This window comes from Apodemus sylvaticus, chromosome 7 (genome assembly GCF_947179515.1).
Source record: "Apodemus sylvaticus chromosome 7, mApoSyl1.1, whole genome shotgun sequence".
Lineage (NCBI taxonomy): Eukaryota > Metazoa > Chordata > Mammalia > Rodentia > Muridae > Apodemus > Apodemus sylvaticus.
In genome coordinates, this window is record NC_067478.1 from 25,566,716 (window position 1) to 25,594,059 (window position 27,344).

Here is a 27,344-nt window from a genome sequence, read left to right on the forward strand (position 1 = left end):
AGAACAATCTTGAATATGATTTGCTGAGCACAGTGATCCATGCCTGTAATCCTGGCACTCAGAAGGCTGAGACAGTGGGGTGATGGGTTTGAGGCTACTTGGACCACATTGTAAGATCCAGGCTGACTTCAATTATACAGGGAGACCTTGTCACTAGACAAAGTAAAGCAAAACCAAACCAAAAGTAGTACTCTTCTAAGCAAGCTGTTTTCTTCCTTTTTCCTGTTACATGCTATGGAACACGATTCTAACTGAGTTAGTCAGAGCTAAAGAATGTTGATCTAAGTAGCATAAAATTTCACAAGTTTCCGTGGCGTCGTTTAAATTCATGTTATATGCAGTAACTCAAGTGCATATCATTTGAAAAAAAAGAATACACCTACGGGCGGGGGGGAGAGGGAGCCTACTGTAACTTAATTTTTCATATGAATTTTTCATAGATGGAAAAGTCCTTACGCAGGACTATGGAAACCTGAAATATGCAGAGGCAAGTCTGTTCCTATGCACATCGCAAAAACCAGACGCTGCCCTACTGACTCCCCCAAAACAGACTCATTACACAGTGCCGTTGCTCTCTGTTTCGAGTGGGCATTTGCCATATGGCTTGGTGGTTTAATCATTTCCTGGTACTTGACAAAAATGAAGCACAATCATTTTGCAAGGAGCTTGTGCTCCTAGATGGGTCTTTTCCAAATAACAGCTGTGCCTCAAAATTGAGTTACTCAATTTGCAATTTGTGGACACGATACTCAAACATTTACAAGTGAGCAAAACCTCGAGTCACTTGGGCTATTTCCAGACATCAGAGACTATGGAGGTTTTAGCAATGTTCTGAGTGATCAGCTGTCCACAAGTTTCAGCCAAAATCTTAGAATCACCGAAGCCTGTGGGCACTAGTCATGTTTGATAGGAGGCTATGTCGAGAACACCATCAACTGAGTGAAGAGAAAGAATACAGAAAAATCTTGCTTCAAAGCCCACAGAATAAACCCATGTCTTTCTATCTACTCTGAGCCACACATATGCAGATGTTATAGCAGGATCCACATCTCTGGTTTTAATCCTGTTTATAGGTTCCTATAGGTCCATACCAACTGGATAACTAGCTAGACTGGCATGGACTCAAAATGAACTACTTTCTAGTTGAGTTCCTTTGAATGACTGTCCATTAAGAGAAGACAGGTATATTACATTAGCAAATACCCCTAAATTTTAAGATAAAATTTGATTCTTATTTATACACTCATTCCATGTAGCTTGGAACTCCACTCTGTACATATTTATTCCTTGAACCAGGACTCAAGATAGAAGAACTACTACCTATCTTGAATAGAGCCAGCCCCTAGCAGACAAAGAGGCTTCTGGGAAGTCCCTTACCAGGAAGTGTACTGTGGTCCACTTCTATGAGGGCATCTTAAATGGATGGTGAGAAACATCTAATTAGCTTGTTCTTACTATAATGGGCTCATCAATTATCCTGAGTCTCAGTGACACACAGAACAAATAGAGATAATCAGAGACCTCTGACAATTGTCTCAAGGGTCATCAGTGGTGATGATGATAAACACTCAGAAGAAAGCTAGCTCATAGAAGGTTCTCTAGAAAGTTCTTTCCCCTTCCTCTGTGTTTAAAACTTCCAAACTTGTTCTGGTTATTTGTACCCTTTGCCTGAAAACGATTCAACCATTTTGTTAGTTGTCCATGATCAAAACCTACCAGTTTGCTATTGATATCTCCCCATTTTGTTTGAGTGCACATATGTAGATGTGTGATATGTATGTGTGTTCATGTGTATGCTTGTACGTGTGCATGTGCATGAATATATGTGTGTTGTGCACATTTATAAAAGAAAATATTAAGTTGGAGCTTGCTTATAGTTTCAGTGTGTGAGTCCATGATTATCATGGCCAGAATCATAGCAGTAGGCGGGCAGGAAATCACACTGGAACCCTGGCTTAGAGATTACATTTTATCCACAACTTGAAGGCAGAGAAAAAGAGTGACCAGGAATGTTGTGGTCACCCCCTCAGTGACACATGTCCCACAAGGCCACATTTCCCAATCCTTCCTAAACAGTTCCACCAACTAAGGACCAAACATTCAAATGTGAGGGCCATTTTCATCAAACCACCACATTCAGGTACAATATACCTGTGGTTTTTTATGAGCTATTTTCTCTAACTGGCCTGAGGCTTTGCAAAGCTGGCTAGCCAGTCAGCCCAAGAGATCTGCTGGTCACTGCTTCCGAGAGCTGGCACGCCACTTGTGTGCTTCTTATGTAGGTTTTGGAAATCAAACTTTCATTGCGTGGGAAATACTTTTCTGACTGAGCCATTCCCCAGCCCCACACCTTTCCTTCTGTCATCTCAGCGCTTACTCCGACACAACCAGCCTTCAGGGATGGCCAGCATCCTAACTTGTTGCTCTTTCAGAGAGCTGCTTTACTTCAGAAATGCATTACTTCACTCTATCAAAGGGTCTTTGATAGCCAACAAGAGAAAGAACAAACTCTGGTTACCTGAGTCTCCCACCCCAGCAAAGATGAAGCAGACAAGGAACATGGTCAGCCCCCAGAAGGCCACCTCAAGGAATAAAGAGTTGACCATGTACTCTCAGGGAAGGCAAGGGGGCATGGTAATGACCTGGTCTGAGCATGCATGACATCTCATGAGGCAGACAGGAAAAGAGGGGACCCATTACATACAAAGCTGTTCCCAGAGAGGAGCAGACAGCCCCCCCCTCTTTCTAGCAAAGTCTTCCACACTGTTAAGGTGACAGAAACACTGTATTAGCCATTTACTATGGATTTGGCCCTAGTTCAGTCCGCTAAGCAGATGACCCAGTCCTGAAGCTTAGGTTCAATTGCTCACCCAGACATCAAGAGCTTGAGTGTTGGCCATGAAAGTGGTGTATGGAACCTTGACCGGGGGCACAGTCTCATGAACACTCATTCTGTTGGCCACGCCCTCCTCCTGGCTTCCAGCTTTCGGAAACGTAGGTTTCGTTCTTTGTCTCCCACTCTGAGCAGCCCCTGGTTGCCCACATGGCCTCCACTTCCTTACCAAGCTGTGATCACCTGACACTGGTTTTGCACATCCCCGCTTCTTGAGCTCCTATTCCTGACCCTCATCTGCTGAAGTACCCCTTCCCTGGCATCTCTCCTGGTGAGTGTCTCTTGGTAGCCTACCTAGAAGTCAGTCTCCTCTTTTGACCTAATGAAGATGTCACATGGTCTGTGCTATACTGGGAGGTGCCACCCTTCCCTTGCTTACTACACTGAATCCCCAGGGGCAGGAGTCTCATGGGTTCTAGTACATAATAAAAAGAATCTTTGTTTTCTGAAGAAAAAGGTTAAAAGCAGATTAAAAGTGAGCCTGGGAGCAACTGCCCATCATGGAATGGTCCAGACTGGAGTAGGTGGGAGCCACCAAGGAAGAAATACCCCTCAATGCAAACAGCAGAGCCACAGTCTTAGCTATCCACATATCTCTATTCTAGCTTTCAGTATAGGGCACACCCTGCCTTGCCCAGGACTCTGGAGTATTCCTTCCTCTTTAGCTGGGGACCAGCTCCCTTCTGAACCTACATTTCATTCTCACTTTATAAACATGTCATTGCTTGGGTGGCCCCAACCAAGAACTTTGATTCCCAGTCCCAACCAAAGGCCGTAGCAGAGTCTGTCTCTCAGCTGCCTGTGGCCATGTCTAACTTGGGGTTTGTGCACAGGGCCTCGACTCTGGTCTGGCAGTGGGCACAAAGCTACATTCACTATTAGGAAAGTGGTCCCACACTGCTATTGCTCTTGGGTTTTTGTTACAGCAGACAAATGTAGGAGTTATTTCGTGCCAATAGGGGATGGCACCAGGGGCCAGCTAGTGCCCAACTGGAACAGGCAGTCACCTGCACTCTTCCCTCACACTTGCCTTGACACCCTACCTGCTTACCACACACCTTAAGCACTGGGCTCACTCTCAAATGTTCAAACCAGATTAATGACCACACCATTGAGGGCCTATCTCTACTAGGTGATTGCTAAGGCCTGTTCCTTCCAGGCTGAGGTAGGAGTCCTCCTCTGGTTTTCATCACCTTGAATCCTTCACCTCATAGCCAATCCCATAATACTTTGCTCTCTATCCATTATATAGAAAGTATATTCCCTGAGGACAGAGAATGCGTTGTATTCTTATACCAGCTCCAAACACAGAGCATGCTCAGGTGTAAACCATGTTGTCCTAATTAGCTTCAGCTGTCTACTTGGCACAGCCTAGAGTCAGCTGAGGAAGTCTCAGCTGAGGAATTGCTCACCTCAGCCTGGCCTGTGGCCATGTCTGTGTGGGATTATCTTGATTGATGACCCAGTCTACTGTGGGCAGCGCTACCCCTGGGCAGGTGCCTCTGGTCCAGATAAGAAACGCAACTAAGCAAGAGCCAGAGAGTGAGCCAGCCAGCACCATTCCTTATGGGTTCTGCCCCGCTTCCTGCTTTAGTTCCTGCCCAACTCCTCTCAACGACAGGCTATGATCTGGACGTCTGAGCCAAACGAACTCATTTCTCCCCAAGTTGCTTTTGGTCAGAGTGTTTTATCACAGCAACGGAGAGGCGAAGGAGAACAGCATATGGACTACTAGACTGTATATCCGAGTTCAGACACGAACAGCACTGAGGGCCAGTTCCCCAGGGATCACATGCGTTTCTGCTTATCTTATAAGCAGAGCATCAATACTCAGTGTTCTGGACTAACCTCTTAAGGATACTATCCAGTGACACAGTATCCTTCTGCCTTGGAAGGTAGAGATAGTGTCATCTTCTGGGACAGAAGCAGGTGTGGTTGCTGAATGGTATAATAAAGGTGATGCCTGTCTTTGGAACAAAGGACAGTCAGATTTGTCACTCATAAAATATTTGGGCTCTCTAAGCACAGGGCTTGTCTTGGTTAGAGTTACTGTCACTATGATGAAACACCAGGACCAAAGCAACTTGCAGAAGACAGGGTTTATTTCAGTTTATTTCCAGGTAACAGTCCATCACTGAGGGAATCAAGGTAGGAACTCTAACAGATCAGGAACCCAGAGGCAGGAGATGATGCAGAGGCCATGGAGGACTGCTGATATCTGGTTTGCTCCTCATGGCTTACTCACCTGCTTTCTTCTAGAACCCAGGACCACCAGCCCAGGGATGACATTACCCACAATGGGCTGGGCCCTCCCCATTAATCACCAATTAAGAAAATTCCTTGTAGGTCTGCCTACAACCTGGTCTTCTGAAGGCTTTTTCTTAATTGAAGTTCTATTCTCGGATGACTGTAGCTTGTGTTAAGGTGACATAAAACCAGCTGGCACAGGGTTCCTCTCTTGTAACCACACCCACTGCTTATGACGTTCTCTTGACCCTGGGGAACTGCAGCACAGGGTGGTGGCACAAGAAAATCCTGATGTTGCTACAGCTACAATATCCTTTGCCTCTGGCCAAGATTCTTCTGTCTTCTTCCAGTATTCATGAGGCTGTTGCATGCCAATTTAGTAATTTGTAAAGAGGGTGACCTCTCAGCTCCTTTAACATTCTTGAGAAATGGGAAAATAAATTCTGGACTTCCCCAATGACCCATGAAAGACTACAGGGGAAGAACTGAGGGGGATGTCAGGAAGATGTCCACAGCCCTGACCACATTTGCTCCATACTCCATATAAATACATTACTTTGGACAAAAAGAAACTCAAAGGAGAGTATATGCAGGTGTGGCCCAGCTGTCCTTGTATGGAAGGTGACTAGGGAATCCTGAGCCCAGGGTGAAGAGCCTGCAGTGCGACTGGGGATGAAGGGCAAGGCCTGGCACCCAGAGCTATGCTTGACTGTAGGACTTCAAGAGCTTCCAGGAGTTTTAGGAATAGTTATTGGGTTGCAGGCAACCACGTGGAGTCAAGCAGAAAGACTTGGTGACCCTATCTGTCCCATGAATTCATAGGTCAGTTAGGCTTCTTTTTGTTTAGAGGAAGGAAGATTCTGGCAACGAAAAGACAAAACTTGCCAAAGAATATGGTGTGACAGCTGTCGTTCCTATATTATCTCAAATCCTCTTAGACTGGTTATTTTTACACAAGCTTTAAAATGAAATACAAGAATTCTAACATAGAGGGGCTGTGGAGATTGTTCAGTGAGCAAAGTGCTTAGTGCACTAGTATGGGACCTGAGTTCAAATCTGCAGAACCTACCTAAAAGCCAGACCCCAAAGTGTGGGTCTGTAATCCCAGTACTTGCTCAGGGAGATGAGGAAGACAGAACAGAATTCCTAAAAAGCTTGCAGACCAGCTAGTCTAGTATATACAGCTGTAAGCAAGGCAAAATGTCTCAAACAGAGTGAATGGTGAGATCCAAGAATCTGCATCCAAGACTGTCCTCTAACCTCCATACATGTGCTATGGCATGAGAGCACCCACACTTACATACATCATATACACATACACTATACATCACAGACAGTATATACACTCAAACACTGTACATCACACACAGCATATACACTTATACAGTGTACATCACACATAACATATACACTTACACACTGTATATCACACACAGCATATATACCTATACATTATATATCACATACAGAATATATACTTACATGCCGTATATCACACATAGCATACACACTTATATCCTGTACATCACACATAGCATATACACTTATATACTGAACATTGCACATAGCATATACACTTATACACTGAACATTGCACACAGCATATACACTTATACACTATAAACCACACACAGCATATATACACACTATACATTACACACAGTATATATATATATATATATACACACACACACCATACATCACACACATCATATACACTTACACGCCATATACCACACACAGCATATGCACATGCGGGAGATCAAACTGTGGGAAACCAGACTTTCAACAGCCCCCACCTTGAGAATCCCATTTTGCTGACCACTTGTTAGAAGCCTCTTTTACAAGGATGATTGTGGGAACCAACTGGTCCTTATCTTAGATAAACACCTGAGGTTGTTAGAGAAGAATCAGCATGCCAGAAAAGTCATAAGATGCCTCAAGCCACCACCAGCCTGTCACCAGCATCTGCACCAGATGTCCTCCCTTTCTTCTGTGCCTTTAATCATTCTCCTCCAGCCCCTCCTTATCTCTCCTTACTGTGTGCTTAAAACTGGGCCCTCTCCCCATCAATAAATAGACCTTGACACGAACTCCTGTTGCTTGGTCTCGCCCTTTCTTTCCCACCCATCTCTCTTACAGGCCTGGTCCTCCTTGGCTCCCCGAATAACTAGGTCCTGCTGGACAGGATATGCACACATGGATTCTAAAAAGAGCATCTGTTTCCGTTTGTTCATTCTTTCACTTGCCCCAATATAAAACAAGTTGTTGCTGCTGCCAAAGTTCTCAAGGCCACAATAGGACACTAGGAGGATCTCAAAATACCAGGGAGGTAGAAACTCAGCCAGGCTTTCCACAAAGGCAGAACAGAGCATCACACACAGTGGGGGAGACATGGGAAAGGCTGACACTCAACCACAGGTTAAGAGCTTTGCTAGGGATGACATAACCAAGCACAGAGCCATTGTCCCCAGCCTCGTGCCATATACACCTAGAAGCCCAGCAGCCTACCTTCCCTTTATTGAGCTACGAGCAGACCGTCATGCTGCTGAACAGACGGCTGCAAATGCAAGCAACTGTTTATGAAATCAAAGAGCCGAGCCAGGTTTGAGGTTGTGATTAATTAACAATTTGAACTGAGTTCCCCCAACACCTATTTAATGGGATGTGGAATCACTGCTGTGTCGTGCAGAAATGACACCTGGATGCTAGGAAGTCCACAGTCATGACCGAAGGAAGCCTCTCTGAGTATGAAGCAGACCAGTTGGGTTTCTTCCTCATTATTCTTTGGGACTCACTAGCAATACTCTCAGAGCATGCCTTTGACCTCCCTGAGATTCCAAACCTACAAACCTCATGAGTGGAGACTCATGTTTCGTGTGAGCACAATGGTGCTGTCCCTTTGACAGGCAGATGTGTTCATTCTCGAGTCCCCAGCCTCTACATGCTTGTTACAGCTGATACAGCAGTATCTCTGCAGGTCAGCCTTACACTCGAGGTTCTTTAGGGGTCCCCATGTACAACAGCCTCTGAAATGACATCGCCAGCATCTCTCTCCATCCCTCAGATCACTATTTGGCTGGGGAGCGCTTCAGGGAACTGTGCTCGGCACCTGCCTTACATGCTCCTGAACTGCTGTCCTAATGTCTCTATAATATATTAACAAGCCATGGCCAAAGGGAGTTCTGCTGAAACAGGCAGTAGTCTGAGCCATTTGGACAGAATCCTAGAATCCACGAGGTATGCTGAGCTTCACAGTTTAGGAGCATGTACGGCTGCTGTGAAATCGAGAAATGGGAGCATAAGACATTAGCGTTCACGTGACCAGGGCAGGGCTGAGTCCCAAACTGTTAACAAGCCTTTCGTGGGGGAAGGGGGAGTGGGGGTATGCGGCAGAGTCCGAAAGCCTGTCAGATCAATGTGTGCTCACAAGCTCATCCTGTGTTTCAATGGTGCTTCCTGCCTGGCAGGCATGCGCTTCTCCTGGCCTGCTGCCCTTGCTATTGTCCAAGGCCCTCCATTGTTCTTTAACAACAGGAGGACAGCCATGTGTCCATCTGGATAGTCTGAAAACTATCTCACTGTTTGAGTGTAGTTTGTTCTAAAGGAGAAAAAAAAAAGAAAGTCAGGCAGCTTCCCGACTTCCTCTCAGTTTGTACACAGGGCATAGAGCTAAGCAGATCTAATTAAAGAGCAAACAGGCCGTGTGCTGCCGTGGAGCAGGAGTGCATGCTGTTCAGGCCAGCCAACACTGGTTCAAGGAGTGTGTCAGCCAGAGATTCTGTCTGACCCTGACTCTGCCACCTCACCTCTGAGGCCAATTTTTCTGCACAAAACGCCTGGCTTCTCTGTGAACAGACACTCTTCCACAGAGCTCAAAGGTAACATCAAGCTTGTCTCCAGTCACAACTTAAAATATGATGAAAACTATGACACAGAACCCCACGAAGAATAATGTCCCCCAAAGATATCATATTGTAGACCCCAGACAAAATGTTACTTTATTTAAAAGAAAGAAGTCTTTGCAGATGTCATTGATACTGTTAAGACAGAGGTGTTATGTGTCCCTTAAGAAGGAGAGAAAACAGGATTTGACACAAAGACAAAGCTGTGTGAAGGAAACAAAGGAAGATCTGGGGGAGGCTGGTACTGAGGTCAGCAGTGACAGGGTCACAAACTAAGGCATGTGTGACAGTTAATCTTGATTGACAACTTGACGGAACGTGGCATCAGCTAAGACATACCTCTGTATGATTCCAGAAAGGATTTGCTGCTGATAGGGCAAGCTCTTCTTCCCTCTGAATAGGTGGTGCCTCCTAACTGGTAGGCTGGAGATAAAAAGTCTGAGGTAAAAAGCAGTGTATGCCTGTTTGCCTTGGCTTCTTGATGGTCAGTGCATCTACTGCTATTGCTGCTACAGCCATTGTCCTCTGACATCCTGACATCAGGTTCCACCTCTTTATCCTTCCAATGTGTACTGAAGACCAGAGATCTTCCAGGTCTCCAGGTCAGCCTGGGATTGCAGGGGTGACCAGATGCACAGACTGAGCAGTTCTGGGCTCTCAGCTTTTCCAGTGTGCAGCAGCCACTGCTGGATAATCCATCCTGTCCTGTAGAAGCCAATCTAAGAAATCCCCTCTTACCATAGATACTCACTCTATGTGCACTGTTCTTCTAGACAACCCCTATCAAGACAGAAGCCACCAAGGTTTGAAACAGACTCCTGGGTGCTTCCCATGACAATGCATCCCTGACACTGTGATTTGCGGCTGTGGATCCTGATTTTAGACTTCTGGTCTTGAGAGCTGTGAGGAAATACTGACCTTTCTGTTGTTTTAAACTACCAAGTTCGTGCTCTTTTTCTGTAGCAGCTATCAGAATCTGGTACCGCATAGGTGTTGGTAGGAAGAATGTCACTTTGTACAATAGCTATCCTAAACACTGTGATTCCTCAGTGTGTGCGTGTGCGTGTGTGTGCGCGCGCGCGCACACGCACCTGCAAGCATGTATAGGTGCATGCACGTGTGCACACATGTGTTGCTGTATGACTGAGTGTTCTCTGAAGCTATGAGCAAATATCTATTCACACCAGATAGATCACTATGGACAAAACAAAGTAACCATGTCACCCAAGTCCAGCTTGGTGAACCAATGAGTTTTACTGGGGTTACTTAAACAAGTGTGGGTGAGGGTCACTTATAGGAGCAGAAATGCCACAGAGGGAGCTGTGTCACTGAAGACCCGACTCCGGCACTGGTGGCTTCCCAGGAATGCTGCCTCCATGGAGTTTCTCTGTAAAACTAGATGTGCTGAGAGTCTCCTCTCTGGTAATGGTTACACTTGTGTAGCCTCGGTGGGGGAGGGGAGCTTTGTGACCCTTGTTTGAGGAGCTTCTTAAAATGTGCAAACTGTTTACTTCCTGAGTCTCATGACTGAGTCACTCTGCCTGCCCATCAGGACACAACATATGTCTGTGGGTACATGTGGAGATCAGAGATCACATTGGAGTTCTCCTTTGGTGGCTTTCTATTTATCTTCTGAGACAGAGTCTTTCACTAAACCTAGCATTCAATGATTAGCTGGACTGGACTGCCAGCAAGCTTTAGGGATCTGCCTGTCTGGTCTGCCTATCTCCACCCTGAGCCTCAGGGGGTCTCGCATTTCTGTCCTTCTTGTGCAAGCATTATAAATAGATGGTCGCACCTGGCTTTTTAAGTATGGATTCTTTAGATCTGAAATCAGATTCTCATGCACTAACTGAACCACCTCCTCAGGCCCTCCTTGGTGATTTTTAACACAACTCAACCTCAGCCTTCAGCAAGTGGGCTACAAGAGGCCTTAACATTAGGCAACTACCTCCCAGCTCTCTCTGGGTGACACTCTCCTGAAGCAGGAACAGACAGTCTGGAGAACAGATGTTAAAACTAACATCTGAACAGTTAAGTGTGAAGTGGACAGAGAATGCCAAAGAATTAAGAAACTTCCCACAAATTAACCTCACAGAGTGCAGCTATGTCTGTGTATGTGTGTGGGTGTGTGTCAGAAGCACAACCTCAAACAAATGACATGTAATTATTAACAAACATGACCAGCTATCCTCACAAACCTATCAGCTGGCTGTTCTGTTTTTTGTCTGTCTACAAAAATAAGAAGTCAGATATGTATGTCTGACAATAGAGAACTTGTTAAATTCTGCATAATTTTATATAGCTGTTAAAAAGACTGGCATGCACATATGTATATATATATATATATTAATATGACAGATTATGAATGAGTAAATATTAGATGAGGAGATGGAAATTTCAAGCAGAATTGTAGCATTGTCTCATATTAGGCTAGGCAACTGATGTTAGCATAGCACACAGGACTAATGCTCAGAGCATTTATATCTACACAAATTTATACATTCATTGTAGTACATATCTAATGCCCAGTAAGCCGCTATCTCCACAGAAAGATCAGGGGTGCTGGGTGGAGGCAAGAGGAGTGGGCTCACTTGGGCTGTAGATGTGTAATTTCACACTGAAATGAGTTTCCCTTTCCTTCTTTTAAAGGCTTCTACTTGAAGCTGCTCTGAAGAGTGTGGTGGAACCACTCTGCATCACTCCATTCCATTCTACCTGTGAGGTGCAGCACAAGACATGGAGCTACTTGATGGCTACAAGTCCCTACACACATGCTGCTTAAGGTAGCATTTCATGGAATTACTGGCTTTTTGCCCCTCTTTCTCCTACACACGATAATAAACTGCTTATTCTTCAAGGTATATTTTGCCAAGATTTGCCACAAATCTTAAAAGCAGTGATACTTTAAGATACTTTAATAGAAATTTCAGGACTTTCATCTCCTGTATTTAAAACAAACTGTCATACAAATACCCAGGATCAGGAGCTGGGCTTTTCTACGGTACAGCAACTTCATCTTGAAGGATGAGTCATGGTGAATTAAAGTTTAGTCCCGTTTATTGTGTCCTTCCATTTGCAGCATGAACATCTGAGTGAAACCCCACCTGTCCTGTTGCTAAGGAGACTGTGAGGATGCTGTGTAGTCTGGGATGTCTGAGAAGCTAGTTAGGGTGAGATCAGAGCTTCAGGCTCAGACTTCCAGCTCAGCACTGGGATTTCCACCACATGGTGACACTGCCTTACATAAAGCAAGCTCTTCAGTTACAGACTGTGGGGGCTCTATTTGTGAGGACCATGCTACTGCAGATAGCCCAATAAGACAGGCACCTGGGGACAGACATAGAAGAGCCTTCCTCCCTGAAGGCAGGACAAGGACATTGAGAGAGGTACAAGGCTAAAAAGGACCCAGGGCAATGACTTTTCATTTTCCTTATTCCTTGAGACAGAAACCATGAACATCACTCTAAGTGGAATAGATCCATCTTCCTTCTTAAACTCTTCAGAAATTACACAACCACTCCCAGATGGGAAGGTCTAACTTCCCCTCCACTGTAGGATTCAAGATATAACCAGAGAAGGCTTTTTTTTTTAAATTCCCCTCACTTTGCTAACTAAGAAGTGATTATTTAAAATAACTTTCTGCTTTAATCCAATGCGAGCTTTTCAGCCATAAGAGAAAGACATTTTGGGACCTAAGAAAATTTAGTATAGTCATCACAAGTGTTCTGAACATGTAAGAGGGTTTTCTGTAGAAAGTGGTTAAGGTCATAGGACACTCATCCTTATGGGGTCACTGTATGAGAACTTGGATGGAAGGCATGGTATGCAAACACCCGCTGAGCACAAAACACCCCAGATAGGAAGACTTGCATGTCAGAAGCCAAATAATGACACCCGCTACATGGCCTCCATTTGACTCTCCTAGGAAGGCCCTACTTTTCCAATGGTAGTATCTGCAGAAGATAAAACCAAATAGATTAAAAACTCCACCGATAATTCCACATGCATTCATACCAATAATTCAAAAGCTAGAGGTTGCTCTGAGAGGTCAGACTGATGTGTGATGCTAAGGAGACAGATACTAGGAACTGGCAGATAATGCACCTGGCCTGGCTCCTGAGGATCCTAGGTACATTGCCAAGGCCACTTTCAGAATGAGTGTGGCCCACATTTGCTGCTATGGCCTAGCCGTCTCCGTCTAAGGGTAGAGTAGGTAGAGTAATTCCAAGTCTGGAGAAAAGCTGTAGAGTTAGTGTGTAATATGCATAAAGCCTTTACCAGCCACATAAAGGGCACTCTATCTATCTCTGCTTTATACAAATCATGTCAACTAGACGCTGCTGTTCTACCTTGGCAGAAAGGACTCTGGGACCCAGAGTTGTGAACTAATTTGCTTAAGGCTGCACGATAAGATGAGCTAGGATCCGACCCTAGCTGGACAACTTCTCTAGGGGTCTGCTGGCTGTGTGTGGACAAATTAAACTAGAGGTGGCACCCTCTCCTCCTGGCAGCTAACCACCTGCTCAGAAGGCTTGCCCGCTCCCGCTCCCAGGTCCCGATTGTACTGTGTTTAGGTCAAATCAAGAAACTCTCCGGAACAAATTAAATCCACCCTAATTTCAAAAGCAAGAACAAAGGGATAGTCCACAGCCTCTTTCCCTAAGAGAGGGGATGGAGATCCAATAGGCCCCACCCACTGGAGGCCACCAGGGAGGCTGGGGACACTGTGGCAGAGCTAAGGGGGGCTTTGCTTTCCTGAGAGCAGAAACTTCTCTGCCCTTTCTTCTCTGACATTTGAACAATGGTAAAATAGGAGGAGAGTTCTTTCCACACCGTCCATTCTGATGGCTTGAATCCTTTTGTGTCCTATCTATCCTAAGGACCTGATGCCCCTCTGTGAAGCACATCTTGCCCTGGTTCAGGAAGGACAGAGACCAGGAATGTCACAAGTTCAAGGGCCTACTGTTTCTCAAACATCACAAATGATGGGTATTACTCTGTCACTTTCTGTGTCCACTGGATCCTATAAAAACACATGATGGGATGACCTGGTCCCTAAGAAGTCATCTTGCAGATAAGATGGGGATGCTTTTTTATCTTAAAATTCAAGTGCAAGACAATCTCACACCTTTCAGGGGGTCACAGAACAGAAAGGCGTGTGTGTGGGGGGTATTTAAAACATCATAATTTTAAAAACTGTTCAGTTAAAACATAAATGAAAGCAGAAGCCATAAAATGATTGATTGTGGGAACCACACCATTATTTTCTAAGTACCTAACAGATCACTTACCAGCAGGTGGGTGGCCACCATCTTCCTGAATCAGCGTTAAGCATGAAAACATCTACACTAAGACACCAACAACTCTTACTGTGTTTAGTCCTTGTGGGTCCTCCTTCAGGCCTAACTCCCCTGCCAGCCCCTTTCTCCCCCCAGCCCCTGATGCTGGCTGTCCCTCCCTCATGACTTGCCAAAGCTCAATGTTCCAGGATGCACTTTACTGTGATGCCCTTGTCCCTCTTGTCCTCCTTCATCGACTCTACTCACGGCACATGACACCCTGTCTCAGCACTGTCCCCGTGCAGCTCTGAGACCAACCCACTGTTTTTATGTCCATGGTCTTCAAGGTTGTACACAGAAGGTGTTCAATAAATGCTTGTTGAAGAAATGATACTATTGTCTTGGGACCCTTTTGCATGATGTATCTTGCCCAGAACTGCTTGCTTGCTTCCCTTCCCGGGGGGCTCTTCCCTTACCTGGAAGGCCCCGTGTCCCGCAGTGTAGTTACACTGACTCCAATTCCCCATGAATGAGTGGCAGCACCCCTACCCACTCAGTCACCTCAGAGCCTACTTGTCTTAGTTAGGATTACTGTTGCTGAGATGAAACGCCATAACCAAAAAGCAAGTTGAGGAGGAATGGGTTTGTTTGGTTTACGCTTCCATACTGTAAACCATTGATAGAAGCCAGAACAGGAGCTCACACAGGGCAGCAACCTGGAGGCAGGAGCTGGTGCAGAAGCCATAGAGTACTGCTTACTGGCTTGCTCCTTGTGGCTTGCTCAGCCTGCTTTCTTATAGAATCCAGGACCACCAGCCTCAGGATGGCACCACCACAAAGAGCTGAGCCCTCCCCCATTAGTCATGAATTAAGAAAATAGCCTACAGCTGGATCCATGGAGGCATTTTTCTCAATTAAGGTTCCCTCCTTTCAGATAACTCTAGACTGTGTCAAGTTGACATAAAACTATTCAGCACAAATGACCTTTTGTCAAATTGACACACAAACACATCACGGTTAAGCTACTACCTTTCCTTTTCTTGTCCATTCCCAAGACTACACATTAATCAAGACTTTACAATATAAAACACGTTACAAACTTAAAAGGTCCCACAGCCTTTAAAATTCAAATACTTTTATAAGTTGTCTCTTTAAAAAAAAATCCTCTTTTAAAGTCCAAATTCTCTGTAAAACCCCCAAAATCTCTTTAAAAAAAGTTTAAAGTCTCTCAATTGGGAGCTTCTATAACATCAAAAATAAATTAAATAGTTTCTTACTTCAAGAGGGAAGAACCAGGGCCAGTGTCACAATCTGAACAAAGCAAAACAAAACTCCAACAGTATAAAAAAACTCAGTGTCAATTATTATCTGGGTTTCACTCACGATTTGTGCTCTTCCAAGGTGCTTGGGCCACTTCTCCAGCTCTGCCCTCTGAAGCACACGTGGCTTGTCTTCTAGGTGCTGGCTGGTTCCCCTCCACGACTGCTGCTGTTCTTGGTGGTTTTCCCTCGGCACTGACAACTGGAAACCTGCTGAGGTCCCTTGTTGCAGCTGGGCTGTGCTTTCACCAATAGCCTCTTCAGGGACTCCAGCCCTGTCACACAGTGCTGAGCCTCTGCTCTCCCTTCATGCTTTCAAAACCAGTACCATCGGGGTGACTTTTATACTACCAAGCTTGGATGCTAGCATGAGGCACAACTTGGCTGCCTCTGGAATACAGGCACTGACCCTTAGGAAACACTTTGCCAGGAGATCGCATCTCAATGATGCTGGTTTCTTCTAGTCGTTGCTAATTTCTTAGCTCCAGCTAAGCAGTATCAATAGTCCCAGTAGCACAAAGGTTTCACTTCAGTGGTGTTGATTGGTCTTTGGCTAATTGTGGCCAACTCTTCAGCCCCATTTGACCAAACTGACAGAATCTTAATTCAAAATAGCAAATGGTCCTGATAAAATCTTTAAACTTCCCTGTGAAACTTCACAAGCCAGGCCTCCATCTTCGGCACTGCTCTCAACACTCCTGTCTTCCAAGCTCCCACAGAGCAGCCCACCGAGCTCTCAGCACTCAGTAGCCTTTCAAACTCAAAGTTCCAAAGACCTTCCACAATCCTCCTAAAAACATGGTCAGGTCTGCCACAGCAATACCCCACCCCTGGAACCAACTTGTCTTAAGATTACTATTGCTACAATGAAACACTATCATAAAACTATCCAGAACATTGTTCTTGCTTATTCTCAGTGCATCCATACCAAGTCATAGAACCCCATTCCAGGACACGGCTCTGTCACCTTCATATCTCCTTGCCCCTCCCCCATGCCAGGCCAGGCCCCCTTCCCTCAGAGGCTGTGGCAGTCCACTCCTTTGTGCCGTCCCTCAACGCTGTTCATCACCTCTTGTTCCTAGTCCAGAGGCTAGGTAGGGCTTGAGCGAGCTTTAGATTAAAACCAAAATGGGCAAGAGAAGGTCACTGGATCCTGGACCAGGGTGTTGGGTTATACCAGGATGGGACGTCCCACAAACTATATTCATCAGCAACAACTCCCCACTTCAGGCTGAGATGGAGAAGTGATCTACAGAAACATAAGCAATAGTTGGACAGAATTGTCTATCTCCAACTAACGTTCTGAGCCCCTGAAGGGGAGGGGGTGAATGAGAGGGCAGGTCTCCCCACCTTGACTCTTTCCATAGTATTCAGTTCAGTGCTCAAAATTTCTTTCCTTCCATGCTCCCAGTTCATTAGCTTCTATAAAACTGAATAAGGTTGTGTGATTACATTAATTAAGTACAACTGGCTCCAATACATTTTGGAACTACAGATTTGCCTGGTAAGTATGAGCCCACGTGGTAGGTAGGAGCAGCAGGGTGTGGGCAGAGGGCTCAGCTTGCTGCCTTCCCATTTCTGTGCCCTGCACAGAACTGGCACAGAGCCTTGGCTTGGAAATGCTAGCTGAGTGGAACGTGCCACACAGTCCAGCTTGTCCCTCCCCGGAACTCCTACTGCAGCTCCAAGCTGGCACCAGCCTTTCACATCTTGCTTCCATTCACCCTGCATCATGAGAGCAACATGTTCTAACTCAGACACAGAGTACTACAATATTCCTGGGCAAGGGGGTCAGGACCAGACCACAGCAGTGGCTGGCCCTTGCTAGTCTGTATGTCAGCACATTGGAGATAAGGTAAGGTATGGGGACAAGGGCATATGGGATCTGGTTCCCAGTTCTTCTCCCTCCTTGTGGTTCAAATTAATTCTTTGATAACTAACACAGCACAGATCTGGATTGGCACAGTGAACAAGATAAGTGTGCTGGCCAGATCTATGTTACCTTGGCATAAGCTAGGGTCATTTTAGAAGAAGGAACTTCAGCTGAGAAAATTCCCCTACCAGATTGGCCTGTGGACATTTTTTTGATTGATAAATGATGTGGGAGGGTCCAGTTGGCAGTGGGTGATTCCACCCCTGGGCTGGTGGTTCTGGTGCTATAAGAAAGCAGGCTGAGCAAGCCATGGGGAGCAATCTAGCAAGCAGCACTCCTCCATGGCCTCTGCTTTAGTTCCTGCTTCCAGGTTTCTGCCCTGACCTCCCTACAAGATGAGCTGTAATCGGGACAAGTGTGATGAAGTACACCCTTTCCTCCCCAAGGTGCCAACAGAAATCTTCACTAAGATATTCTAACTAAGAAATCCAACAGGATGACTCTGGAATGCCGCCACTGGCTGCCTTATGGGTAAGATGCTCAAAGCAAGAGTCATGGTGGAACATTCTTGTCCTTTCCACAGCTCAGGAAAAAGTAACAGAAGGCCAGATGAAGAGCAACCTATGTGGCAATAAACTGATGATAAAAATAAAGTCAAATACAAACCAGGGACAGACTGAAAGGGAAACACGGGCCTGAAACTGGAATAGGGTAGAGATGAGAAGCCAGACCACAGACAGAAGTGCCCCTTACAGACAGGAGCTGAGTCTAGGGACCCATCAGGGAGACTGAGCTAGGTGCTGGGCTTCAGAGCAAGAGCTCAAATAGGATAAACTATTTTTTTCAGGCTTGCAACCAATTCAGAATAGGACTGACCTCCTTCAGATGCTGAAAGTGTTTGTGAGCCCTTCAGACTTCTAATAATATCACCAGAAGAGGCAGGCAACAAGCACATTAGCTGTCCTGATTACGGCAGAGCGGTGGGAGGCGTTTACCACCCAATTGTCCATTCGGCTCGAAGACTGAACAGGCGTACCTCATGACCCATCTCTTGTCCAGCTCAAAGGGGAAGAGGGACACAGAGGTTCTGCACTGCTCAGTTGGCTATGGAAGGCACTGTGGGACTGAACACTAAGTTCTATCAGCTCCTTTTCAAAGAAGGACTTAAAAATTATTTTAAAGTTCTTAGCTGCTATTAATTAGCTTTTTATATCACAAACTTCACAGGGTACCTACCATATGCCAGGAGCCAGAGGGTAAGGTGCACCGCTGCCTAGCAGCTTGTCTGGGTTAGTAATATGTAGAAAGACGACTCCTAGAAGATCACACACAACACAGGCTGGGAAGAGCTGGCAGAAGGACAACAGAGGGGGTCTGGATTTGTAGAAGAGGGCTGTGGCCCAGCCAGTTTGAGGGTGAGTGGCCAGAAGGAAATAAAAGGTGCTCTGAGTTCTGAAGGATGAGTAGGACTTGAGACATGGTGTTGGTAAAATCTGGGAAAGTAAGAGGCTCTAGGGCGTGCTGGGATGATCAGAGGGCAGACATAGTAGTGAAGGTGGAGAAAGGTCTAGCTTACCAAGGTTAAAGCTGATCTTGGAGTAGGGGCTGTAGAGCTGTTTCCTAAGGGTGTGGTCAATCCTTTGGTAATTGCCTGAGGCTCCCCTGAACAGCCGAGTCTCTCCTGGGATGCCTTCTTTATTCACTGCTCTTGAGGCAAAGGCAGCTTAAGAGCCTCATTAGCAGGCAGGTCTCCAGCTAACACCTACACCTGCCTTCCCTCCCACAATGCCCTCGTTCACAGGCCACAGCTCTGTTCAATTGCATTCTAATTTCAAGAAGTGATAAACATATGCTCATGTTTCCAATTACAAGTTTTTGATTATCAGCCTGGCATCGCAGCCGCAAATTACCCGTTTTCTATGATAATTATTTTTACTTCTTTAGCTGAAGAAGGAGGAAAGCATTTTTAAATGACTAAAGTGCTTGAGCCACAGAGGGAGGGAAGATGCAAGCACAGCCGCATCCTTTTGCCCAGGGCAATAAAATAGTAAAAGTTCAAAAAAAATGCCAGGCAAGCTGTGGGCTGCATCGAAGCGGCCTTCCGGAGGACCGCCTCTGCTCACAGCTATCTCTGCCTTAACCCGGGTCCAGACTGCAGCGAGCCAAGGGCTTGGCTGGTGGCAGGAATTGTGACTCCAAGAACAGCTCCTAAGAAGCTGGGCTGCCCTAGGTGACAAGCCACCTCCCCCGCCCCCCACACACACCAACTGCTGGACACTCTGCCTTAAGTGTTTCTGCCCCTTGGGGAACAGTTTAAAGATGACAACATCTATAATTCAGATGCACGCCCGCAGCTCCAGTGCGTGGTCATACTGTGATTGGAACCACCCTGTTAACTGGTATGGGGCCTCTTCCCAGCAGGTCTGAGGCAGGGCCATGTGTGAGGGGTGGTGGTGGCTGGGACTGGGGTTGAGGACAAGCCTTGGTAATGGGTAGGAAACAATGAGTTCAGGTCACTGGCTGAAAGTGAAAAGATCATACCACAGGTCACTGCAGACCTATTGGCATCTTAATGGCCCATTTAATTAGCATGTGACTTTAACTGGGGAGTAGATGGGAATGAGAATGTGCTCTGAAGATGGCTGGTTTTGAAAGTGCAGCTCTGAGAAGGTAGATGACGCTGTTCCTGGGATGGCTGGCTCAGGAGGCTGCCACTATACACACCATCCCAGTTCCTAAGGTCTGTGTACACCTACTTGGTCCTGAAAGGCAGTTACTCCTGTGGTAACAAAGACAAATCACAGCCATAGAAACAATAGTAATGACAGTTAACCAGCATGTTATCTAAGAGGTGCCTTTTTTTTCTTTTATTATTTTTAATTTTTTATTAGATATTTGTATTTACATTTCAAATGGTATCCCCTTTCCTCGTTTCCCCTCCGAAAATCCCCTATCCCATCTCCCTCCCCCTACTTCCCAATCCTCCCTCCCCAACACTTTTCCTGACCTGGCATTCCCCTACACCAGGCGGGGCATTGAGCCTTCACAGGACCGATGACCTCTCCTCTCACTAATGCCTGAAAAGGCCACCCTCTGCTACATATGCGGCTGGAGCCATGGGTCCCTCCGTGTGCACATTTTGGTTGGTGGTTTACTCCCTGGGAGCTCTGGGGGTACTGGCTGGTTCATAATGTTGTTCCTCTTATGGGTAAAAGGTACCTTTTATGGTTTTGAACTCATATTCTGTCCCTGGACCTATGTTGCCCTGCATACCATCTCCACTCTGTGCTAACACCACACAGAGATAACTGTCAGGTCCTCTTGTTTCTGATGGGAACTCAGAGGCTGAGGCTGGTTCAAAGATTCACTCCGACAGAGCATGTGCAGCTCCTGTGGACCTGAGGGACCACTTACTCTGGCTCTCTGGAGGTGATAGGAGCTCTGAAGAGCCCAGACTGCCCATCCCAGCCCCTGCCACTTTGGTATTCATGATAGGCACATTCATTTTTGTCAGAAATAATAGATGTAATCAGCACGTTAACAGTCCTTTAGACATCAATCAGAAATTCTTCCCCTAGGAGCACCTCATGCTTTGCAAAAGTAAGGATGGTAAAAGCAGGCCAACACTTACTGAAGCTGGATCCCAGGATGGGCCTCCCCAAGGGTGCTGACAGGGGCCTCTGAGGCTTCCCTTGGGGTTGTGTCATGGGAAGGGAACTGTGGCCTGTTGGAAGCAAGAGTCACACAGGGGGTATCACATAGGAGTCTGCAGTGTAGAAGGATGTTGTGAGAGTCAGACACGGAGGGCTGACAAAGGATGGGTCCTGTGGGGAGTGCGAAGATGGTACGAAGTGAGGGCAGGTGATAGAGACAGACGCTTTTACAGACATGATGTTGTGCACAGTAAATAGGATACGTTATGAGAGAGCTGTGGGGGTGTAGCAGAGTCTAACACAAGTGAGGTTGACTATATATGGCAGACATGTGGTAGGAGTACTGGGGGTGAGTGATGATTATGCTATGGTACACTGTGCGGTTGTACTGTGGTGTGCTGTGGAGGTGTGCCGTGGATACACTGGATTTGCTGAAGGTGAGATACCTGCTAGGGCTCATGTACAGTGCCACGGTTCCAACTGTACCTGGGTCATTCCTTCCCAGCCTTCCTAATCCCCAGGTGAGTACACACATGCCCTGACATTGCTAGCCTTGACATAGCCTGGGTTCAAGAGAGGCAGGGGGACAGTTCCACTTGTGTGGCCCACAGCTGGCCTGGCTTCTGCTCTGTTCCTTCTCCAGTATCGGGTCTCTAGGCGACCCTCCCTGGGCACCCTCAAGGACTCAGCACAGGTGACAGAAGGAAATACCTTGGTATTTTGTTCTACGAGAAACCCAGCAGCAGGAAGCTCAGACTTGGGGTTGCCCTGCCCCCACCATACAGCAACTCTTTGTGAATGACCCTGCCCTATATTCCAGGCGAAGCTTAGGTCTCTGGCCTACCTAATACCTGCACAGCCATCATTAGCATGACTTATTGGGAGGCATGTGGGTGAAGGACTTGTTTTGAGTGTATGTGTCAATTTCCACCAACCTGATGACAAAAGATTTTCAAACGCACAGCCAAGTTCAAAGACTTGTCAAGGGAACACCTGCCTGCCTGCCCATGTCCTGAAGTACACAATTCTTAGTTTATTACAAATCTGCCTCCTGCTCATCCTTTGATCCAGATCACTTCTTTGACACCTAACAACATTAGATGCTGACATCAGTGCTCCCAGCCTACCACATGCATACTCTCACCAGCTACACTCTCTCTCCTGCCTTCCTCACATACTGTGGAATGGAGCAATCTGGGAGACACCTTGATTCTCTGAATGTGGACAAATACAGGCATGTCAACCCAGCCCTTCCCACTCTCATACTAAGCATCCCTTTACCCCAGAGACCTCCTATCTGTCCCGTTCAGTCTCACTGTCCCCACCTAGAAGCCATCGCTACTGCTTTCCCATCATGAATTTGTCCTTTAGAACCTTAAGCAAAAGTGGAATCGCACACACACAGTCCCATTTGTCTGATTTCACTTGGCATGAGCCACATGATGGTTCGAATCCATAGCTTGCTTTTTTACTGCTGAATAAAAAATTATGAACCCATTATTTGGCTCTACAATATTATGCTCTTATTGAGCAGTTCCCCTTTTAAATAAACAGTGACGGTTTTGACCCATCGGAGGCCATCCTGAAACAGTCATTCTGGCTTGTCTGGTCTGAGGCAGACCAGGTGTCTGTCAGTACTGCCCTTCCAAGAGGAAGAACACAAATGGTTTTGTCACACCTTTATGAGAGAAAAGCACAGCTCTAGAGACGAGACTCCCAGGAGTGACGAGATGACCTTACATGCCAACAGACTGTTTATTTGTACTGACAGTTATCTTCCATGTATGACCCGTGACAAGGAAAAACATCACAAGGTATGGTGTGAGTGTCTAAGGTGCAGATTTGTGGACCTGAGGTGTGGATGTCTGAAGTGTAGGCAGCGCCCTGTAAGGCAATGGCTGTCAATGTCTGCTGCACACAACAGAAACTCAGGGGAGTCCTAACACTGGCCCTGCCTGGGTCCTGCATCAGGAGCCTTTCATATTTCTGACCAACTGCATCAAGCTAACAATAGCTATCAAAGGCTCCCAAGGGATACTAATGTACATGTTAGGAAGCAGCAGCTTCCAAGTCCAGCAGCATCAGCATCTGCCGGGCACTTGTTCGGAATGTGAGTCCAAGATCCCACTCAAGTCTACTCAGTCAGGAATAAGCCCTCTGGTAATTTGATGGTTGGCACTGTAAGTCACTGCTCAAGTGGTTGGTGGGGCAAACTCTAACTGCCATATCTTTCTCACACCCAAAACTGTTATATCCATCTCTGTGGTAGCAGTCCAACCAAGATGTGCCGGCTCCACCTGACCCTACCCTAAGGGAACCTTTTCCCTGGGACAGGGAAGGTGAGCATGTGTCAGCTGAGCAGCTGCTGGCCAGTTACCACGGGATGGCATCCTAAGGCCCACTGTATCTTAACCACAGTTAACATGCCAACCAGTTAATCAGGCCTCAGGAAACGGAGTGTTGACCACAATCTTATATTCACCATGATTTTTGATTAGCAGAGACCTCCTTCCACCCCATTACCCTTGTTAATTGAGAATTGACTATGCAGTTAAAGTGAATGTCTCTTCCACTAACAGAGCTGTACCAGGTTCATTTTACAGTCCCTTAACAGCTCAAAAAGTGTGATGCATCTGTGGATGTGTGGGTCTGAACAATTCATCTCCCCAAGAACTTAGGGAGTCACCACCAAGGTTGCCAGGTATGTGTTCCTATGCCAATGACTTAGAAGTAAAGCAAAGAATCCCATTGAAGGTTAATGGGGAAATCAGAGAGCTACACCAATGCTTGGGAGCCTGGCCTTTTGGTTAGCAAAGATCTCTCCATTCAAAGATGCCCCACGCAGGTCTTTGATTTATTTGGTAGAGTCCTTGGCAGTGTCGTTAGCTTGCAGTTAGAGAAGATAACAGAAGTGGAACACTCGCAGGGCAGTGCCTCTTCCAGGATGGCTATTTTGATAAGGGAAAACACAAATAAGGAGAAGCTACTGAGAGATGGGAGGGTCTGACTATCGGTTCCAGGGCTGTGTATGAAAAATGAACGTTCATGTAAAACCGATGAGATCACAGGATCTCTCCCCTTCCAAAAAAGAAAGTACAAGGAAATTGGAGATGACAAACGCCATGCCTGTTAGAAACAGTGCACACCCTGAGAAGATGTCGGACAAACCACGACGGTAATTCTCTTCTATTATCACATAGCAGCACAGGAATAAACGTTGCTGTAGAAGAGCGAGGAACCGCCCTCCTCCTGGAAGAACAATGATCAGCCATCCAAGCACCAACTGATGATTCAGGACTGACTAGAAACTGCTCACCACTCCCCTGGGCACCTGGGAGGCCTGGAATTGAGTCCCTCTGCTGTCTCACCTCCCTCTAGCTTACCCTCCCAGGCCAAGTCCTGCCTCTGACCCCAGCCACCATCTGGCCACCGTCCCTCAACGTACATCTTCCACTACTGCAAAGTGACTTATTTGTGTGCTTTCCCTAGATTATGGTGCTGTGTTTACTTCAGACTGGATACATAGTAAGGGATGGAGAATGGCCCTTATGTTTTATTATGAAAAATTACAAACATGCAGAAAATAAACTATATAATGAATGGCACACGCAGGTAACCATGGACATACTTCATGTTAAATTCAGTTTGCTCCTGAAGCATATTAAAGCCATTAAAAAAATATTGTGATATTTTTTGTGTTTAAATACTTCAAAACCACAGATACTTCCTAAAATAAGGCAAATTTCTTTTATCTTTATGTCATGCACACACCTAACAAAATAAGTAATTCACACATTTTTCAGTATTATCTAACAAGAGTTAAATATTACTGTATGCTTTATGTAAAATAAAATATAGATACAGTTGTCACTGATTGCCAGTGAACATTGGATAGGACTTATCTCCATAAAATCCCTAAAAAGAAAGTATGTCACATCCTGTTTTATCTAGGCTCCATCATTCCCAGATCAGGAAAATGGGAGGGGCCTCTACTGACGGAAGGGAGACAGGTACTCACTGGTACAGGCTATGTCCAAACACATGCTCGCAGGTCCTGCAGTTGGCAGAGGAAGATAGGATACTTGTCTCCCCTACTAACACTACCAGTGACCAGTTTTATCTAAAAGCAGACTCTCAAACCAGGCATATGTAGCTGGTGACCCCAGTGTGACCTTAAGCATGTTGTCTGAAAAACTGGAGTCTCTGGCCAGGCCTTTCAAAGTGGAAAAAAAAGGGGGCCTGCTTCGGAACACTGCCATGATGGTTAAGAGAGACAGCAAGCATCACTGGCATTAGCAGAGCACTGAGCATCTGGGCCTCCCTCCCGTTCACATCTGCATCAAAGCCCAGGACACAAGTATGCGCCCACCTGGCAGGCCCTTCTATCTGACCTGGCTCAGATGGGGGCAACCAGGCACACCCCTCTTTCTCCAGCTAGAACTTTCAAGGCTTTTGTCCCAGAAATTGGAAGATTTGAGGGCCCCTCTCTGTCTCTTCTACCCCTCCAAGCACACTGCGTGTACAGAGACACAGAGGAAGTAACACACTCTGTGTTTTCCTCACCATCCTCAGCCCGGTGGGACAGAAGGAGTAAGGCTTCTTTGCACAATCAAAAGGAAAACAGAAAACCAGGACAGAGAACAATCGGGGCCAAGAAGATTTGTTTGTTGAGAGTTCTCAGATCAAGGTAGACAGGACTTCTTTCCTTGTGCAGGGCTTTAAGAAAGACTTTCTGATTTCACAAATTTTCTAACAGACACAAGCTGAAAAATTAACACAGTAATCCTTTCCTGGTCTGCATCTTCCCACCCTGGTCTGCAATTCAGGTACTTTCCAGCCTGCATGCAAGGACATGCGCCTCCCTGTATGTGGAGTGCTACCCACCTCTGTTCCAAACTGCTGGGCCACCAGTCCCTTTATCATTCTGGAATTTCCAACAATCAAAATGGCTGAATACGTCCACACCTAAAACAACCAAAACCAAAACCAAAGCAAAAGAAAAACCCAAACCACTCAAACCCTTGGTCCAGGACTAGATTCATGAGCCTGGCAGGACAAATCAGAGTTCCTTTTTGATCTGGACCCTAGACAAAAGCTTATTAAGAAGCCAGAAGCTGCTGTATTCTGGAACTCTAGAGATTGAAGCCCCTGAAGGAACTGAAAGGCAGGGAGGGCAAGGATCCTGGGTCCTCAGAGCACCTAGAGCCAGCCTTGCCTGAGGTTCAGGGAGGAGTAATCGTCAAGCCCCTGCTTCCACTTCATTATCTAGCTTAAGTGAAGGTTTTACTTCTGACAGCAGAGACTCCGGCCTGTCCATCACTTTCCCAGAGAGCTTTGGAAGGCGATGGGCACAGCTGTCAATCTTCCCTATGGTTATTAGAGTCTGCTCCCCTCGATTAACAAAAACAATGCATGGTTCTTTATGAATACATTTCCTAACAGAAACAACACAGGCATATGACTTAAAAATGCTCCCTCAAGTTGCAGAAAACCTCATTTTGCTGGGGTTTTAGAGGATAGCAATGCATCAATATTTTAGGTCTTCCGTTTCCACTGTTGGCTACCACAAAGCTGGGCACAGTGCTATTTTGCACTAGACAAGCTGCCAGGGAGGCATCTGGGTTGACAAAGGAGGCTGTCTGTACCAACACTGATCTTAGAAAGGGCTTGAGCCTCCTCTATCCTGTGCACAAGAACCAACCAGTTTCAGGAACAAATGGAGGAAGGCACCACCCAGGCCCAAAGTGTTACCTGTTGCTATGAGACACTGAAAAACACATCTAGAGGACAGGCCGGAGTCACTGTCTTTGTTAGGGTTTCTGTTGCTGGGATAGAACAACGCTGTAACCAAAGCCAACTTGGTGATGCAGGGTCAACTTCAATTACATTTTCCCATCACAGTCCATTCTAGAAGAAAGCAGGACAGGAATCCAGAGGGAGGAGTAATAAGCCACTTATTGGTTTGCTCAGCCTACTTTTTACAGCACTCAGGATATCCAGACAGACAAGGACTGACACCACCCACAGTGAGCTGGACCCTCCCACACCAATCATCAATTAAGAAAATGAAGCACAGGCTTACCCACAGGCTGACCTGTTGGTGGCATTTTGGTTTTTTGTTTTGTTTTGTTTTGTTTCAATTGAGGTTCCCTCTTCTACAATAACTCTAGCT

General features: G+C 46.1%; 1 protein-coding gene across 12 annotated transcripts in view; it reads right to left on the bottom strand.

Annotated features, from left to right (window-relative positions):
• Positions 1 to 27,344, bottom strand: part of Nmnat3 (nicotinamide nucleotide adenylyltransferase 3) — a 106,037-nt gene that overhangs the window by 66,216 nt on the left and 12,477 nt on the right. Inside the window, exon 2 of one of the 12 annotated variants that reach the window (XM_052187571.1) lies at positions 26,924 to 27,079. The exons of the other annotated variants lie outside the window; for them this stretch is intronic. Within the exon in view, the coding sequence (XP_052043531.1) occupies positions 26,924 to 26,952 (29 nt within the window). The 5' untranslated portion in view covers positions 26,953 to 27,079. The remainder of the gene's footprint in view (positions 1 to 26,923; positions 27,080 to 27,344) is intronic. 12 annotated transcript variants of the gene reach the window in all.